The 20,269-nt window shown below is 40.3% G+C and overlaps 1 protein-coding gene across 3 annotated transcripts in view; it reads right to left on the bottom strand.

Annotated features, from left to right (window-relative positions):
* Positions 1-20,269, bottom strand: part of GHR (growth hormone receptor) — a 191,032-nt gene that overhangs the window by 42,559 nt on the left and 128,204 nt on the right. For all 3 annotated transcript variants that reach the window (XM_063454010.1, XM_063454012.1, XM_063454011.1), the window contains exons 3-5: positions 15,567-15,696; positions 14,381-14,541; positions 4,189-4,367 (exon numbers count right to left, since the gene is read on the bottom strand). In XM_063454010.1, the coding sequence (XP_063310080.1) occupies positions 4,189-4,367; positions 14,381-14,541; positions 15,567-15,696 (470 nt within the window). The remainder of the gene's footprint in view (positions 1-4,188; positions 4,368-14,380; positions 14,542-15,566; positions 15,697-20,269) is intronic.

The raw sequence follows: 20,269 nt of genomic DNA, 5'->3' as shown, positions 1-20,269 counted from the left end.
AATTAATCTTGAATCTTTTCTTAATGACATCAAGAACCTCCCATGGCATAGATTAAACACTATCCCAGATCTAGACTATGCAGTTGAATTATTTCAGTCTGAAATCCTACAAGTTTGGAATTTGCATGCCCCGCTGCGTAAGGTGAGAGTAAAAGGAGCACATTTGAATTGGATCACAGCTGACTTCATCCAAATGTACTAGTTTCGGGATTCATTATGGTCAAAGTTCAAGCGTACTTGCTCTATGAATGATCACACAAAACAAACAGAATTGGCCAAGGCCCAATATTTCTGTGAAAATCTGAACAATAACCTATCAAACCCTAGAAACTTTTGGAAAGTCATAAATAAATTACAAACTCCTCCAAACCACTCCCAACCCTCCCTGCAACTTCCCTTAGATGTAGCAAATGCCTTTAACAATTATTTTGTCGGATGCTCCACTACCCTGATTGCCAAGATAATAAATGACACACATCCTGAAACTACAAATGTGGATCAGGCCCTACTAAATTTGCAAAGACCCAATGTAGACAAGTTCATTTTTAGACCTGTACATATTAGTGTCATTAAAAAAATAATAATCTAAAAATGAAAAACCAGTCTGATCAAATCCCAGCAATTCTGTTGAAGCTCAGTGCGCCGGCAATTGCCAAACCTGTCACAGCCCTAATTAATGAATCATTGGTGTCTGGATACATACCCAAACTTTGGAAGACTGCAAGAGTACTGCCTATCCATAAAAGTGGTGACACTACTTTAGTTTCTAACTATCGCCCAATATCATTGCTCCCAGTATTGTCAGAAATCTTAGAAAAATGTGTCCATACGCAACTATGTGAGTATTACCAACAATCAAACTATCTGACCCCTGATAAATCAGGTTTTTGCCCAAATAACTCTACTACAACTGCCCTCTTAAAGGTTTGCAGTGACATCCAAACTGGCATGGAACAAGGAGACCTAACTGGAGCTATTTTCCTTGATTTTGCAAAGGCCTTTGACACAGTAGACCACGACATTCTACTGTACAAACTCAAAAACTCAGGTATTGGTGATTGTCTGCTAACCTGGTTTCGATCATATGTATCGGATAGCTCGCAATATTCTGACAGCGACTCCCTCCCTCTCCCAGTCATGTGTGGTGTTCCCGAAGGTTCCATTCTCGGCCCCATACTATTTACATTATTTATAAATGATCTGCCTAATGTCTGCAAATCCTCAAATGTACACATGTATGAGGACGACACAGTAATCTATGCAAGCAAATCCGATCTACTGCAGCTTGAGGCTGTGCTCCAAGACCAGCTTACAGAGGTAGAAAAGTTGATCGCAAAAAACTAACTTTTCCTAAACATTTACAAAACTCTTACAATGATCTTTGGAATTGTACCTAAATTACACAAATTATACAATTCCCACCTATCCATCAAAACTAATTCAAATAGCACACTGACGGCAGTCCACTCTTTCAAATACTTGGGTTTGTTGTTAGACCCCAATCTATATTTTGTCCTCCACATAGAAAAACTTGCATCTAAACTTTATCTAAAACTAGGTGCCCTGTACAGAAACAAATCCTGTCTAAGCCCTATGTAATGGAACTTCCCGTACTCCGACCTAGTACCTTCCATTGATGGACGCTTCCTAGCCTGCGCCGAGGACCACAAGCACCGCACCGGACACCACAACCAATGCAGACTCCACAACCGCCATAGCTTAACTGGAGTCCCGACGTCTTCTGTACACCCTGGATCAGCTTCTGTCCTCCAGGACCGTGGGGAAGACCTCTCCTCCAGGAGAGCGTATCAGGAACAAGCTCTTAAAAGAGCTAAGTGATTCAAGCTCAGGGGAGTATGCAGAGCATAGAAATCCCCAGTGTGAGTATAGCTGTCCCCTCCAATCACGAGACAAGACTACATGTTGAGGGTCAAGAAGAACTGTCTGTACTGGCACATACAGCCTCTTTTATTCACATTCTACAAACATAGTACTGCCCACAGGGTTTTGAAGAACAACCAATCAACACATTACAACACAGCTAACACTCCCATTCATTACATCAGAAATCCTCCCCTCTGCCTGTGATACAATTATCTCAACACAATAGACTAACTTAATTATCACAGGCAGGAAAATACAGTATAATAAAACATATCACAGGGACCCCAAAACATGCAATAACCCCATAAATATATCCTCGGAACCGGGGGATCTGGGTGAACCACATATCCAGAATTCACCCACATCCGTTCAGTAGTTTGGAAGATACGGTTTAATGCAGATTCAGCAGAACATATACAGGCTATATGAAAAATAATTACTGTTAAATGTGTCCCCTGTTCTGTAGTTTTGTGCACCAAATACCGGCGAGATGGCACCATGTAGAAAAGTCAAAAGAGTGTCTGTGAGGTAAAATGGCCGCCATCCATTGTTCTCACCATGTGCTTCATCCATTGTTCTCACCATGTGCCTCTGATACATGAAATGGTGGCCACCCAGTAACTCCACAGTTTGTCTGGTAGTCTATCCAGCCGAACCAACAGATGAAACACATGGGCAACAGTGCAACAAACAAAGGGAATCATAAAAAATATGGACAATAGTCATATTTGTGCACAATCTCCAGTTTTGTCACACCCTACAGTAAAGGAAAAAAATTGTAAAGCAAAAGCTGATGCCAATCATTGATTATGGGGATGTAGAATATGCACCTGAACTGCAATCCCAAGTTAATAAACTCAATACATTGTATAACTCGTTCTGCTGATTTGTGCTACAATGTAATTACAGGACCCACTATTGTGACATGCTAAAAGAACTAAACTGGTTGTCACTGGAATCCAGGCGCAACCTTCATCTTTCCAGCCTTGTGTTTAAGAGCTTTTCTGGGAAACTCTACCCTACCTGAGCAAAATGTTCTCCTCGCCTGTTCCCAACTCCTATAACCTCCGATCCAGTACCAGCACTTTATTTAGTCTACCTCAATACAAAAAGAAAGCAGCCCGATCCTCCTTTTCATACAGAGCACCGGAATTATGTAACGACCTCCCGCACACTTTAAAATCTTCCTCAAGCCTCAAGTCCTTTAAGAGATCCCTCTCTACATACCTCAAAATAGAATGCACGTGTTATGGTTGATTTCATATTTCCTACCTGTTCTATGTTAAATTTTGTATATATTGTGTATTAATATTGATTTTGTATTTTTTTTTGTACCCTATTGTCTCAATGCAATGTTTTGTGGACCCAGGACATACTTGAAAACGAGAGAAATCTCAATGTATCTTTCCTGGTAAAATTGCTCTGTTGCTTCTAAGAAATCCAGTAGGCCTTCCCTATTGTCCCAGATGTTTCAGAATCGAAACTAATCACGCCTTCCAAACCTGATATTATCCTGAAAGGCCTCCAACAATGACCAGGGTCATCATAGTGCTCACCCTCTGGAGGGTCGTTAATCTGCTAGCCATGGATATTCCTCTACTGCATACCACCATAAGGTAAGCATTGTCCAGCTACAATTCCTTCTGGACCATCTCTTCTAATTCAAACACACCCATTCATTCAGGGGCAACAGTTCCAGAGTGTTTAAGGGTTTCTCCTGCTCAAGATGCAAAACAAATCCAGGTGATCCCCAGAGCTCCCTAAGTCTGGTTTGGAAGCAAACTAAGCATCCAGGGCACCCAGCAGCGACAGTAGTACCTTTTAGGGGTGCATAGTCTGTGGGAAGGAAGCTGGCCTTCACACTCTCCAAATGTCAGTGGCATGGGAGCTGCTGTCACACGTGCATTTTATTTATAGAGCATTAATAGGTGCACTTGGCATAATATAGGTTATACTAGAGTAGAGGTACAGTACGTTTGGTAAATTATACAGCAATTATAACAGGGAGTACAGTACATTTGGATACACTGAATAAGGGATGCTTGTTCCTACCATTTGGAGTTTATAATTTAGAGCATCTCTATTTGCTCTATAACAAGTCTGTTTTATATACTACCCTGAAAGACTTATTTTGCAGATTTATGCGCTGATTAGCCACATAACATTGAATATATATATATATGTCTGTGATTTGTAATTTCCCAGTCTTTGGTAAACACAAAAAAGTCAGTAATCTGATCAACCTAATGTTGAAGGAAATAATATAAGCTATAGTACAAAGAGAATAAAGCAAGAAAAACTTACAACTATCCATTTGGTACTATTAAGTTCTTGGTAGTGAACCTCATATTCCAGTTTAATCCACCCACTTTTAACATCTGCTGACGGAGGTGGACTCCATTTTAACTTTAAGTCCACGCGAAGTAATGTGTCACTGATGCTCAAAAGAGTCCAATTCAGGTCAACTGGAGGGTCGGGTATCACTGTGTAAAGATGGAGATGTCATGAATGCTTTCATTAAAAGAATAACTTGAAAATAATTATTATTCAACATTTTTCAAGTTATTAAAGAAGCTCTCTAAACATCAAAACTAATGCAACTGTGACTGTTATTGTGCAAGGAGGCATTGAGCCCTTTTAATCAGTCCTCCTAATTTTTTGAAGAATTTGCTAATAAAACAAAACCTTAAATTTAAAAACATAAAACAATTGGAATTTGATTTTATTATTTGCTGTCCAAATTCAGATGGAAATGAAAGGCTGTGAGCAGGGCCAGATTAAGAGTCCATTGCGCCTGGTACTGACAATTATGATGGGCCTAATTATAGAATCGTATTATCAGAAAACACTAAAACAGTTATACCTCCCAAGCGTCATGTATTTGGTGGAGGTGGTGCTGGAGGGAAACTCACAGGATATACCTATCAGAAAACACATACCCTATGCTAATCTCTCACTTTCATCTTTCAAGTAAATCTATACCCCCTAACAGCAGTGTCCAGTGAAGCAGGATTTCAGTAGGCGGGTAAAAGGGTGGGCCACTGATGCAAACCATGTAACCAAAACAACCAGACATGCCCCCAAAAATCTGCCCAGAGAATTAGGTCAGCCTGGCGTGAATGCATGTCAGGCTGCCTGCCAATCATGCAGGCTGGCCAACTAAGGGCATAATATGCAGACAGCACTCTGAGCTTAGCATAAATGCGTCCAATGATGTTCCACACTTTCTAAGGACTGTCCAGTAGCACACACTTGTCCTCCTGTTACACAACCTGGGCCAGAGGAAAGTTGTGAAGTGAGTGTAGAAGAAACATGCCACAGAGTTAGAGAGACTGAAGCAGCAAGAGCATTTGCATAGGGTGCAAAGCCAGCTTTACCTTAACTAATTTCATTGTCAGCCAGTCCACACAAGTTTATTTTCCCTACAACCACATGTTTTTTGTTTTTTTTAAGCAATGGGCCTATTCCATGGGCATAGGCCTGGAGCTGCAGCTCCATTAGCCCCTATGTTAATCCGGCCCTGGCTGTGAATGAAAGTGGCAGTTAATGAGGCACTAAACCCAAACGCTCCTTGCATCATATTTACAATATACTGTAGCGGTTATGGTGTGTAGAATGTTGTTTTCACATAGTAATCATCGAAATCAATATATACCAATATACACAATTTTTTATAATGTAACAAAGAGTTATAGAGATTTATAAAAATCTAGCCATATGGAGTTGGGAAACATTTCAAACATAGCCAAACTGAGAGATGTCTTTCTTTTTTAAAAATTCTTTAGTAAAAATAAATGTATTCATCTAATAATATTGATGCATACTTTGGCAACACAATGCATGATCTCTATTAAGACAAAATAAGATAACATATCATATTCATAATCATTTGAATGCACAACAATCCTTAATTTAGCATAAGCTGCTAATGTGGCTGAAACATATAGTACACACACCCATATGAGAGTAGGGTAGTGGGAAGACACCAAGGGAAATGTACTCCAAGTGTTGCCAGGTATCACCGATGAGTGATTTCAGAAAATAGATTTAAGGAATCCCCTGTTTAAGTGCATAGACTTCATCTTTAACCCCTTAAGGACACATGACGTGTGTGACATGTCATGATTCAATTTTATTCCAGAAGTTTGGTCCTTAAGGGGTTAAGGTAATTTGGAATTCTGAGTGGGGTAAAGACAAGAAATTAGGTATAAATTAACCAGGGAAGATATAGCTAACGGAGAAAAGGTTAGAAATTAGTAGGATGAAAGAAGAAACAGAGTTACCATCAGTAAGTAGAGGATAGAGAATTAGGAGCAAAAGCAAGGTATAAAGGGGAGGGTAAAGGTATAGTGTTTAACGGAATAAAAGGGTAAGAAACAGTAAAAACTTTAAGAAGAAGTGTCCGACACCACCCTGCAAAATGTAAATTTGGTTAAGGAGTTCTTTCATAGTAGAGAGAGTAAGTAAGAGTGCCCAAAGGACTTGATCGATAATGTTTGCTGAGGTTTGGATGGCGACTATGTTGTGTTTCCAGCAAGTCAAGGGTCTTACATTTTTTGGAACATCTTAGGGGAGTTGTGGATATGAGATGTTAGCCTATCCATCTCAACCGCCTCACTAGTTTTGCATTTTATTGTTTGTTTCATTTCTGCAGGACTAAAGTAAGGGTGTGTGGTTATAGAGGGATTCCTATCTTTTTGGGTTCTATGTTATGTTTTAGGCACCTACCCAGTAAGGCGCCGACTCTCGCCTTGTTATCTCTTTTTACAATATTTCTGTCTTGTCCACATTGAAGCCTTATATGTGTCTGATAGTGTGATGTTTTTCCAGTGTCTGCTTTTCACGGTCTGTTAATTGTGCTAACATTTGTGTCAATTAAGATGTCTTGTGGAAAATCCAGTTGTTTCAATTCTGTAATTGTGTCAGTTCATTTTTGGAAATGTTGTTTCTTTAAACGTGAAGCTAAGTTTATTAATTTCCCTCGGATTACCTGTTTATGGGCTGCCCAGAGACTGCATTGCATTCCCCACCAATAATTAGGTTTGAGGAAGCTAAGGTATGAGTTGAAATAGATTGCCTAAACATTGAGTCTGGGTTATTGGGCACATAAATGAAACAAATTGTGAAGTTATGAGTACCTATCTTACCAATAAGGATAATATATATGTCTTGGGGATCTGCGAAAGTTACTGTGTCAGTAAGGGGGCAAGAAGCTCTGAGCACTACTGCCACACCTTTAGACTTCATGTTCTGTGTGACCAACTTAAGAGACTATGTCTTTTAAAAGGTGAGTTGAGTCCTCTGGCTTTTACTGATCTTAAGTGACATGGAAATGGTGGAGAATGTTAGTCAGGAACGAGGCACCCTCATATAGTTGGTCAAGAAAAAGGATGTGAGTAAGTTGGAGAGAGAGAGGTAGTGCAACTGAACTGGACACTCCACGAAGGGACATAAACAAGAGAAAAAGATGGGAAAGACAGAAAAATACAACTGGGCTTGTTGAAAGAGGGAGAAGAGATCTGAAGAGTCCATAAGACATGTAGAAATAAGAAATAACAGAGGAAAAGTTAGAAGCAGAACGAGAAGCGAGAAGGTTGTGAGTGAGTTTCGAGCAGGCACTATAAAGTCAAAAAAATACAAAGGGGTGCATTAGAAGTAAAAGAATTGAGCAATCTCACGGCCCAATTCACTGCCATTAACAGTTAAATCACTTTTGTTTTAACTGCCTTTAAGGAGCCAAAATGTTTGAAATTCTGCCATTAAGGAGTTAAACCACATTTGTTTCTGTTTATGCAGCCCTAGCCACACCTCCTCTGGCTGTGACTCACACTCACAGCCTGCATGAAAACAAAATGGTTTCAATTTCAGAAATTAACCTGCTTTAAAAGTTTTTATCTCTTGCTCTGTTAATTGAACTTCGCACACAGGAGGCTCCTGCATGGTCTTGACGCTAGTAACAGTGCAGGAGATAAGAAATTAAACATAATTTGCAATAATGAAGTGTAAACATTAGATCTCTCTATACAGGAAGTGTTTAGGAAGACTGGGCAAGTCACATGCAAGGAGGTATGACTACGCTGCAAAAACAAAGTGATTTAACTCCCAAATGGCAGTGAATCGAGCAGCGAGACTGCAGGGGCATGATCTATACACCAAAATTGTTTCATTAAGCTAAAGTTGTTTTGAGGACTATAGTGTCCCTTTAAAGTAACCTGCATAACTTGAGATTTTTTTTTTTAAAAGCAAGCAAGCAAGCAGTTTTAAACAAATATACAAACCCCTAAAAAATGAAGAAAAGCTTTGAAAAGTATGTAATAAACGTTTATAAACTTACTGTAAACTTGGTCAGATTGCATTATTGAACACTCCTCTCAGCTAGAGGAATTTCTTTAGCCACCCGTCCCCTTTTATCCACCCTTCTTAGTTTCATACAAGTTCACCAATGACATGACATAATTTTGCAGCCGCAGGAGAAAGAAACCCAACACCTAAGCCTACACTGCATGAATCACACTTATCATACTCAATATCTTCCCTATCTTCCTAGAGATAGGACACTGATTGGTAAGATTGGTGTCCCCCCTGGAGTGGGTAAGCATAAGAAAGAAAAAGCAGACAAATATGAAAAAAATCATATTTACTCGAGTATAAGTCGAGTTTTTCGGCACATTTTTTGTGTTGAAAAACCCCAACTCGGCTTATACTCTAGTCCAGTGGTAGTCAACCTTTTTTTACCTACCGCCCACTAATGCAACTTTTTGGTTGAAAAAATTTCCTTACCGCCCACCAGTTTTCGCGCAAATGCGGAATATTTTTTAGAAAGGAGGGTGTTTTACAAAAAATAAATGTACGTACATTTATCTTTTTATTTCTACTTAATGCAGGTTTATAAGGTTTTTAACTTTATAAAGTTTAATGAGAAAACAATAAAGTAAATTGAAATTACCTTTACTAGTGATTAATGAGATCCTTGAGGTTGATGCTGCGAGACTAAATATTTGATATCTGGTTCGATTTTCGTAAGGAACAAACGAAGGTCTCTTTCAGTGATATTCAGACGACTTCTCTGTTTGCGCATAATATGATTTCTCATATTATCTCTCTATGATTTTTCTTGTGCGTCAGCTCATCTCCTCTCCCTCCTCAATTCCCCTCCCCACCTTTTTTTTCCCCTTTTTTCTATTTTTTAACCTTCCTTGTAGCAATGCCCAGTAGGAAGGCTGAGCTAGGTAGCCCACTTACTATATAGTCCACTATAACAGACAGACACACGTACAAGACACACGTACAAGACACACATACAGACACACATACAGACACACACACGACACACATACAGACACACACACGACACACATACATACACACACACGACACATACATACACACACACGACACATACATACACACACACGACACATACACACACACACACGACAAATACACACACACATACACACACACACACATGACACATACACGACACATACACATACATACACACACACGACACATACATACACACACACGACACATACATACACACACACACAACACATACACACACGACATACATACACACACACAACACATACATACACACGACATACATACACACACACAACACATACATACACACACACACAAATACAGACACATAGATACACAAATACAGACACATAGATACACACACACACGACACATACATACACGACACATACAGACACACATGACACATACAGACACACACAACACATACAGACACACACACATGACACACATACATACACACACACATACATACATACATACACACACGACACATACATACACACACGACACATACATACACACACACACACACACACATACACACACAAATACAGACACAGATACACACACACACGACACATACAGACACACACGACACACACACATACACAAGACACACACGACACATACAGGAACACAGACAGACACACATACACACAAGACACATACATACAAACACACACAAGACACACATACCAACAGACAGTCACACATACATACACACACACAAGACACACATATATACAGACACACAAGACATACATACAAAGACACACACACACACACACATTATATTTAAGTCACCCTCCTGTTTCCTACCTTTTAGATTCAGGAGGGTGACTTTCCCTGGGGTCCAGTGGTGGCTCAGGTGGATGGGAGTCAGAGTTCCCACTCTGACTCCCTGGTCTTCCTCCCGCGCGGCTCTCAGGGTTAGCTGGGAGGAGTGACGTGCGGTCACTTCCTCCCAGCTCTGCGATGTCATCACAGGGGGCCCGGTCGCGCTGTTAAAGCGCCCAGCGCTGACCGGGCCCCCTCACAATCCACATCCATCGGGTGGCCCTGACAGCATGGGCCACCCGATGGACCCCTCCATATGCAGCCCCGGCGGTTTGCCGCCCCTGCCGGAGCCGCAATTTGTCACGGCGGTACCCAGTCGCAGGGGTACCGCCGGCTCGCACCCGCCCGCCCGTCCGCCCGGTCGTCAGGTCGTCAAAACCTGGAAATCCCTACCGCCCACCTGAAATCCTAAAACGCCCACTAGTGGGCGGTAGGGACCAGGTTGACGACCCATGCTCTAGTCAATGTCTGTATTATGGCAATTTATATTGCCATAATATAGACTGGGGGCTGTGTAGGAGGGGGGCTGGCAGGGAGCGCTTACCTCTCCTGCAGCTCCTGTCAGCTCCCTTCTCCTCCGCGCCGGTCCGGTCAGCACCTCTGTCAGCTCCCAGTGTAAGTCTCGCGAGAGCCGCGGGGTCATAGTGCGGCTCTCGCGAGACTTACACTGTGACTTGCAGAGGGAGCTGACCGGACCGGACCGGAGGAGGAGGGAGCTGACAGGAGCTGCAGGAGAGGTAAGAGCTTCCTGCCAGCCCCCTCCACTGAACTACTGCCAATGCCACTGGACCACCAGGGAGTGAGAGCCCCCCTCCCTGCTATGTATCAAGCAGGAAGGGGGGACGAAAAAAATAAATATATAAATAATAATAAAATAAATAAAATAATAATATTAAAAATAATAATATAATATAACAAGAAAAATGATTAAAATAATAATTAAAAAATAACAATAATCAAAATGCCCACCCCCCACCAATACATACACAAACACACACTGCACTCATACACACACTGCACTCATACACACACACACTGCACTCATACACACACACACTACACTCATACACACACACTGCATTCATACACACACACTGCACTCATACACACACACTGCACTCATACACACACACTGCACTCATACACACACACACTGCACTCATACACACACACTGCACTAATACACACACTGCACTCATACACTCACACTGCATTCATACACACACACACTGCACTCATACACACACTGCACTCATACACACACACACTGCACTAATACACACACTGCACTCATACACTCACACTGCACTCATACACACACACTGCACTCATACACACACACTGCATTCATACGCACACACACTGCATTCATACACACACTGCACTCATACACACACTGCACTCATACACACACACACTGCACTCATACACACACACTGCACTAATACACACACTGCACTCATACACTCACACTGCATTCATACACACACACACTGCATCCATACACACACTGCACTCATACACACACTGCACTCATACACACACTGCACTCATACACACACACACTGCACTAATACACACACTGCACTCATACACTCACACTGCACTCATACGCACACACTGCACTCATACGCACACACTGCATTCATACGCACACACACTGCACTCATACACACACACACTGCACTAATACACACACTGCACTCATACACTCACTGCACTCATACTCACACTGCACTCATACTCACACTGTACTCATACTCACACTGCACTCATACGCACACACACTGCATTCATACACACACTGCACTCATACACACACACACTGCACTCATACACACACACACTGCACTAATACACACACTGCACTCATACACTCACACTGCACTCACACTCACACTGCACTCATACGCACACACTGCATTCATACGCACACACACTGCATTCATACACACACTGCACTAATACACACACTGCACTCATACACTCACACTGCACTCATACACTCACACTGCACTCATACGCACACACTGCATTCATACGCACACACACTGCACTCATACACACACTGCACTCATACACACACACACTGCACTAATACACACACTGCACTCATACACTCACACTGCACTCATACACTCACACTGCACTCATACGCACACACTGCATTCATACGCACACACACTGCATTCATACACACACTGCACTCATACACACACACACTGCACTAATACACACACTGCACTCATACACTCACACTGCACTCATACGCACACACTGCATTCATACGCACACACTGCATTCATACGCACACACTGCATTCATACGCACACACACTGCACTCATACACACACTGCACTCATACACACACACACTGCACTAATACACACACTGCACTCATACACTCACACTGCACTCATACACACACACTGCACTCATACACTCACACTGCACTCATACACACACACTGCACTCATACACTCACACTGCACTCATACACACACACTGCACTCATACACACACACTGCACTCATACGCACACGCACACACTGCATTCATACGCACACACTGCACTCATACGCACACTGCATTCATACACACACACTGCACTCATACACACACACACTGCACTCATACACACACACACTGCACTCATACACACACACTGCACTCATACACACACACTGCACTCATACACGCACACACTGCATTCATACGCACACACTGCATTCATTATATACACACACTGTAAATAAATATTCAATTAATATAATTTTTTTAGGATCTAATTTTATTTAGAAATTTACCAGTAGCTGCTGCATTTCCCACCCTAGTCTTATACTCGAGTCAATAAGTTTTCCCAGTTTTTTGGGGTAAAATTAGGGGCCTCGGCTTATATTTGGGTCGGCTTATACTCGAGTATATACGGTACTTGCATTTTTCAGACTGCAGAGTTGAAGCTTTTGAATGAGACAGTTGACTCAAAGTGATACATATCCCTATAAATGCTCACAAAGTGCAGGAAGCATTGAACCTGTTTTACAGGATTACTCAGTGTTTTGAAGTGGTCATGGCGCAGGGAGCCTGTATGTACATTGTTTATGTATGAAACACTGCACATACAGAGATATTTAGACAAGCTGGCTATTTGGTGTCGGACACTGCTACCCCTAGCTTCCTTCTTCTCTGCACTGCAGTACGAGGAAGGTTTAGCCGAGTGATCGGCTGAGAGTATCAGCTAATGACCTTCCTCGTAGTGCCAATCACCCAGCTAAACCTTCCTCGTAGTGCAGTGCAGAGAGGATGTAAGCTAGCGGCAGCAGTGTCAGACACCAACGCTCAAACGTTGGGTTTAAACTGTTTAGACAGTGCCAGTACACTCCTGACCCCACAACAACATACTTTTGAAAATTGATAATCGGGACGCTGGTGAGAGGGTGGAAAAGGGTTAGTCAGTGATGAGATCGCATCACTGGTGCTGCTCACAGGGGGTACACCCACCCAGAAGGATTGCACACCAGGCTTTCTGTCAATCATCCAAGCCTGCCCATTGAGGGCAGACCATGCAGAGAACTGTTTGTCCTAGTGACCTACGTATAGCGCAAGTGTACTCAATGATGCACTCGTGCTGCACTTTTTAGGGACAGAGGACCCAAATTAGGGATATACAGAGGCATGCAACAACCTAAATAAGCCTATGCTATTATGGGGGTTAGAGTGCTCAGCAGGCATAAATGCAGGTTGGACTAAAGAATAATTTTATGTTTTATATCATGCTTCTTGGCTTTTTTAAACATTTTATTGCTTTTTTTCTTTAATATACTTTGATATGTGCTGGAGGATGTCAATGCAATGCTATATTGCTACCCTTCAGAGATTTATCTGTTAACTTCTTTGCACCAAGCAAGAGGTTGATGTAAAGATCACAGGGTCAACGGCAGCAGGTAATGGGAAGTGTGGGAAACCAGAACCTAAGTAGTGGCTCCCATAGAGAATAATGGAAGCCATTAGCTTCTTCTTAGCGGCTGGCTTTAAGTAGCAGTGGCCGGTAATTCCCTGTTACTACTAATTACATTTTGGTGGCAGGGAAAGTGGGAAAACATGGTTGTCTGAAACATCATGGACGGATTTTAAAGGAGTACATGGGTTTTAAATGAGGGTCCCCAAAAAAGACAAATTCTCCCTTTTAAAACATGAATAATGAATTTAGAACCCGAACATTGTAATTAAGACTCTCAGTTCTGAAAAATTATTGGTATATCTCCCATGTGGATGTATACTTATGGCATTATTAATATGTTTTAGGATATTTTTAATTATTACTCACCAATGTCTTCAACCGAGAAGTGTACCTTGTCAAACAGCACATCCTCGCTTATAAGGTGAATTCTATACGGCCACCAAGTAGACGTGTGCGCCTTATCAAAATAGCAGCTATTCTCCCCAGCAGTTACATTATCGGGACAGTCCACCCAGTCTAACTCCTCGCTGGAAGAAAAGTAATAGAGCAAATTTAAGGTACTGCACAATAAAAGTCATTTAAATGTTTCAGAGCCTGTTACCAGTTTCCTTGAAATATTTTTTTTTAAATAAGGTATGCTGGTGTCACTAATTTGAATCCCATGTCCTACCTGTTTACTATCCGCCCTTACTCTTTTTTTGTTTATTGTTTATTTTTAATATGCAGTAAGATCCTTGTTTTGGAGAAAAGGGGATAAAAGAGTTACCGCATGAACCATGACCACTTCACTGATTTAAAGTGTCCATGGTGCCTAAAGTCTGCATGTGCTGCTTTTATAGTTATGAATAGTTACACGAACATAGTTTTACGGTGGTGGAGCTGACGAAGGACAAAAAATTGTGAAGGAGATTTACAGTGCTCTCTCCAGCCGCAGGTAGCCTTAATACGGCTGCGCCAGTCCCCAGCACCTCTATCCTTAATTCCCTTGGGCTGTCACAGTCCAAGTGGAAAATAATTTCATTGGTATTAGGGCTGCCTGCCTGCCCCAGGTGTTGCGGCCCACCGGGAAATTTCCTGGTATTTCAGTGGGCCAGTCCAGCCCTGCCTTGACATTGCTCCCGCTACAGTAAATAGGAGTGACATCAGCAGAGGAAGAGGAGGATTGGGATTAAGGAGAACATGGCCTTGAGTGTTTTAGCTATATTCTTTATTTTTCAAATTTTTGGAGAAGGGGGACCATAATAGGAAGGGCTACTTTTTCTTAAAAACACTGTTTTTTAATTGGAGTAACCTTTTAAGTACTTGGGCATGTAAAACGTGCATTTCCTTTGCTTTTATGTACAGTTTAGATCTACACAAACATTTATTAAGTGTATGCAGATTCACACAGGAAAGTTGAGAAGGCATTTTATAAATGATTAATAAGTAGTTAAATGCAAAAAACTTTAGTGTTCGGGCAAAGATTTATAATAAACCCCACGATCTGCACAGGTTAACCACATTTTGAAAAAAAAAAAATATATTTTATTTGAAATGCTTAATTTTGCCATACTTTTTCATATAGATAAGTTTCAGTAGGCCTGGTGATGATAAATTGTGGAAATCTCCATAAGTCCACTGACACGTAAATGTTTCCATTTCCGGAGATCGACATTTAGTGATACTGGGTTTCTGTAATATAACTGTAAAAAAGAGGATGAAAAAAGGGTCAATAATGTATAAGGGAATAATATTCAATAGACTTGTGCTATTTGTTTTTGGAAAAATTTAATTTAGTTTGAAATTCGGGAATTCCGAATTTTCCGAATTTCTGATTTGCAGCAACATGTAAAGGGAAACGAAAGAATTTGTAATAAATCAAATCGATTTGTTTCGAAAGCATTTGTTTTTATTAGGATAGCAAATTAGGGAGCTACTATTTTTAATATTTCAGCAGTTTAGTACATAGCTCCTTAATTTGGTATCCTTAAATATCGCTAACCCACATAAGGATAGCAAGTTGGGGAGTTATCTACTAAATACCTGGGAAAAAAATTAAGAAATTGGATTTTCTTTTTACCTTTCAGCAGTTTAGCAAATCTCTATATTATAGCCCTTATTTGGGATTGCCATATTTAAGGAATTTAAGGATACTAAATATAGGGCAATCCCATGTAAGGATAGCAGATAGCAAAGAGTTATCTACTAATCAGGTAAAAGATCAGAATAAAGAAATCAGATTGTATTAATTTTGATCTTTCAGCAGTTTAGCAGATAACTCCCTAAATTGATACTTTGTGTCTGCCACCTTCATTCATTTGGAAATTAACAAAATTTCTGGATGAATTTCGGTTTATTTGAATCATCATTTTCTGAATTTCGGACAACTAAAAATGTAACACATTAACAAACTAAAAGCATTTTCCCTGTGCACATCTCAAACATTCAATTTCAGCTCTATGATGGGGCAAATACAAATAATGTAGTTTTAGTTTTTTGTAACCAAACTAATTTAATGTCCAACTATTGCACCCCTTACAATTCTTTTTATAAAATGCGTGCTGTGAAGACAAACAGGATATTATAATACTATAGCTTACATTATTTGAAACCTTTCCAGGTTAATTAGTTTATTTTTATTAGTAGTTGAAAATATATTTGTTGCAGCAACCACATCCTTGAACTTTAATGTTTTGTTCCAAAGCAAACTAAAACTGCAGGTATAACCCCCAACATTGGCGAGCCAAGAAGCTGACTGCTACTGGAAGGGAAGATTGGGAGGATGTGCACAGTATGGTTCTTGTAAAAAATGTTCTTCTTAGCTGTTTTCGCTGCTGCACGGCAGAGTACACTGAAGTGAATATCAACGGTGATAATTTGTGCATGGTCAACTAAGAGTTAACGAGTCACAGATGGAAATGGACCCATACATAGGGCTAGCATATCCACCAGGGACACCTATCACATATACATTTTAATGGGCAGCACATGAAAAGGGTTGTCCTGTAGTATGTAGGCTTCAGAAGAAGGTGTATATGATTAAGTAAGTAGGCAATGAAGAATTCTGCAGAATATGCATTATACATAGTGCAGAGCAACCCTTTTCATGTGCTGCCCATCAATATGTATACATGATATGTGTCCCTGAATACATGGTGGATATAGTAGCCCTACCCATACATCCCTTAGTGAACAGGTCCTCCTAGTTTCAGCAACTGCAGGTTTTAAATACAATTGTAGCGCATGGTTTTCCTTCTGCTCAGAAAATGTATAACAAAGGGAGGCACAAGTTTATGTTTAGCGAAAATTCAATAATCAACAACTGTGAAGCTCTCTGCAGGAGCTCTGTGAACAGTCTGTTCCAAACTCTGATAAATAAAAACAACAGCTGAGGCAAAATACATTTAAGCAGAAAGCAGTCGTTTTCTTGCAGTGTTATAGTAACACTAAAGGTTACAAACATTAATCTGTGCAACACTTAAAAGACGAAAATACGCTGCCTTGCTGGCCGACTTGCCATCATGTTTCACTTTCAAATGTCCATTATAATTATTATAAATCTGAGATGTACTGTACTGCATTTAAACTATGAAGTATTTATACTCCACCACTTCCTGCCGCAAGGAAATGTGCTTTGTGAAATGTAATTGAGCAGCAGGTGTTAAATCCAGCAAACACTTGGGGTTCTGTGTGTCTGAGAGCACGAAAATTATTTTTATTTACTTATTTAGAGTTTAACAAATTTCACTTGACTCTTATCTGCACACCAAGAATCAAATGTAATAACGTAATAAACAAAAGAATATTTTTCTCTTTTGTGAAGTAATTGGCAAATGGGGTTTTATTCACTAATCTGGGAACTGTGGAAAATCTTAACCCCTTAAGGACACATGACATGTGTGACATGTCATGATTCCCTTTTATTCCAGAAGTTTGGTCCTTAAGGGGTTAAAGGAACACTCCAAGCACCAAAACCTTTTAGTGGTTATGGTGGAATGCCCTGGTGCCCTCCCATGTACCATACCACCCAAAAGTCTCTATTTAGACCAATGAGTTAAACGCTGCACTGTAGGAAGATTCTGGAAGCATAGAAAGAGGCACCATAACAACTACAGTGCTCCTTTAAGCAATGTAGCATGATCTAGTACCCAGCTATTTGTTAAATGGCTTGCATAGTTGGCAAAGTATGAGTAGAGTGTAGGGGTCAATGAGTATTGCTATGGTCTAAAGCCCCAGATATTTTTAGAAGCTCGCAACATCTCTAATGCACTGCTTAGATTGTGTACACAAAACATTTATTTTTAAAAAGGCGGCTATTTAGGACAAAAGCTATACAAACTAACCATACTGGAGAATGCCTAAAATTTGCAATTCCCTGGTCAATCCCTGGTTTGGCTTTAACATTGAAATTCAGATTGAATTCCTGACAATTCTCACTTTAGTAAATTAGAGGGAAAGAGCTAAACAGCATACAATAACTTATTTTTTTTTTGTGAAGACCAAATTCTACCCTCTTTTGCTCAGCCCTTTAACAAATGATACAATGATTTCGTGTTAAATAATAGTTTAACAAAATAATCTTGGGCATAATGAACCAGTTATGCTTGTCAGGTTCATTTTATTTGGTTTGGAAATTAGATGGGCTTGTAGGAGGTGGGAAGGAATTTAACACAGAGAGCATTACAAATGTGCTACATTTTACATATCTGTATAAATCCAATATACCAGCCCGGACTGATATATACCCAGGCATTCATTTCACAAATCAATTTTTAATTTCTCTTTGAACGTTTCAAAACTCATAGTTATTAACATTGCCTGGAGGTTACGCCATGCATTACTTGTTTTCATTAGGTAACGCGAAATTCAAGGTCTCATCAATAATAGATTAACGTGTAATTAAAATATGTTTACAATAAAACATCTTGTAATACAAATATTCAACTACATTATTGCCATATTTAAAAGCTGTATTTAATCTTTTATCTTTAGGACATGTAAAACCCCAATGAACATGTGCAAGCTTTAACATTTAAGTAATCACAAATAGGTTTACAGGTTGGAGTTCCTCTTGATGTGAAGGCATTGCATTTAGTCAATGTCAGGGAACTACCAGCACCACTATAAGCTGGACAGTAATAACGTTGTATTATAAGCAAAACAAATCCAGGTAGACTACGAGTAGGAATGGTTAGCACGGATAAGGAAGATGGCAGCACTTGATTAGAACATGCAGAACAGTTAGAGTACATTCTAGCGTGGCTCTGTCACCCCAAACGTGCCTTTCTCCCACTGTTACGTCTTCTCTTCCTCTTTCAGAATCTGTTCTTTTTTACCTATCTGATCTATTTCTCTTTAAAAACATAAAACAAAGCAGTGGCTACTTTGAGCAGAAGAAGGCAGTGACGTTACGTCTGTGACAGTAATTAGAAGATGGCGGAATAAGGATCCTGCACTATGAAGAATGTAGAATATATATTTAATTTAGGGGTAGATATGGATACATAATTGCATTGTGGGGAATGGTAGATCTGTTATTGATATGGGGGGGGGGGGGGGAGGGACTAAATATACACACACATATATATATATATATATATATATATATATATGGCCATGACAGTTTTATGGTGTTTAATAGCCATGTTAGGGTGTCAAACAGCTATGATGCTGAACATAAAGGGTTAATCCAATCATGATAACCACACCAGCCTGCTACCATGAGTACCCTGGCCCAGTTTTCTGGTAATTAGGAAAACTCTTAGCAATGGTTTGCCCAATTATCTGGGGCTCCGCTGGACTCAGAGGCTCCATGGTGGTCTAGTAACGTGCTTCTGGCTTCTGCATAGGGACAGAAGCCAGAAGTTGCAGCCGTCGCCATTAATTGCTTGTGAGCCTCAGCTGACTGTTCTTACCCATTGACTGACATTCTGTGCCCTGGTTACACCTAAGAGGAATCCCTGGTTACACCTAAGAGGAAGGTTACACCTAAGAGGAAGGCTGCATTTTAAGAAACCGGTGAGTTCCACTCTCTATATTCCATCAGCACAGCTGTTCTCAAAAGCTAAATTATTCCCACAGTTGAAAAATCCATAGTATGAATAGCAGTTGGAAATAGAAATAATGGGTTGTGTTCAGAAATAATACTTTACAACAAAAGTACGTAACAATATAACCTTCAAAATAGCTACTATGGACCAATACTGTAAAGAATTACAAACAGCTTGGGAGTAAAAGAAGTCTATGGTTTCATAACAAGTACAGAAGATTGAGCAA

This window comes from Pelobates fuscus, chromosome 5 (assembly GCF_036172605.1).
Source record: "Pelobates fuscus isolate aPelFus1 chromosome 5, aPelFus1.pri, whole genome shotgun sequence".
Lineage (NCBI taxonomy): Eukaryota > Metazoa > Chordata > Amphibia > Anura > Pelobatidae > Pelobates > Pelobates fuscus.
This window is presented reverse-complemented; position numbering and strand designations above follow the sequence as displayed.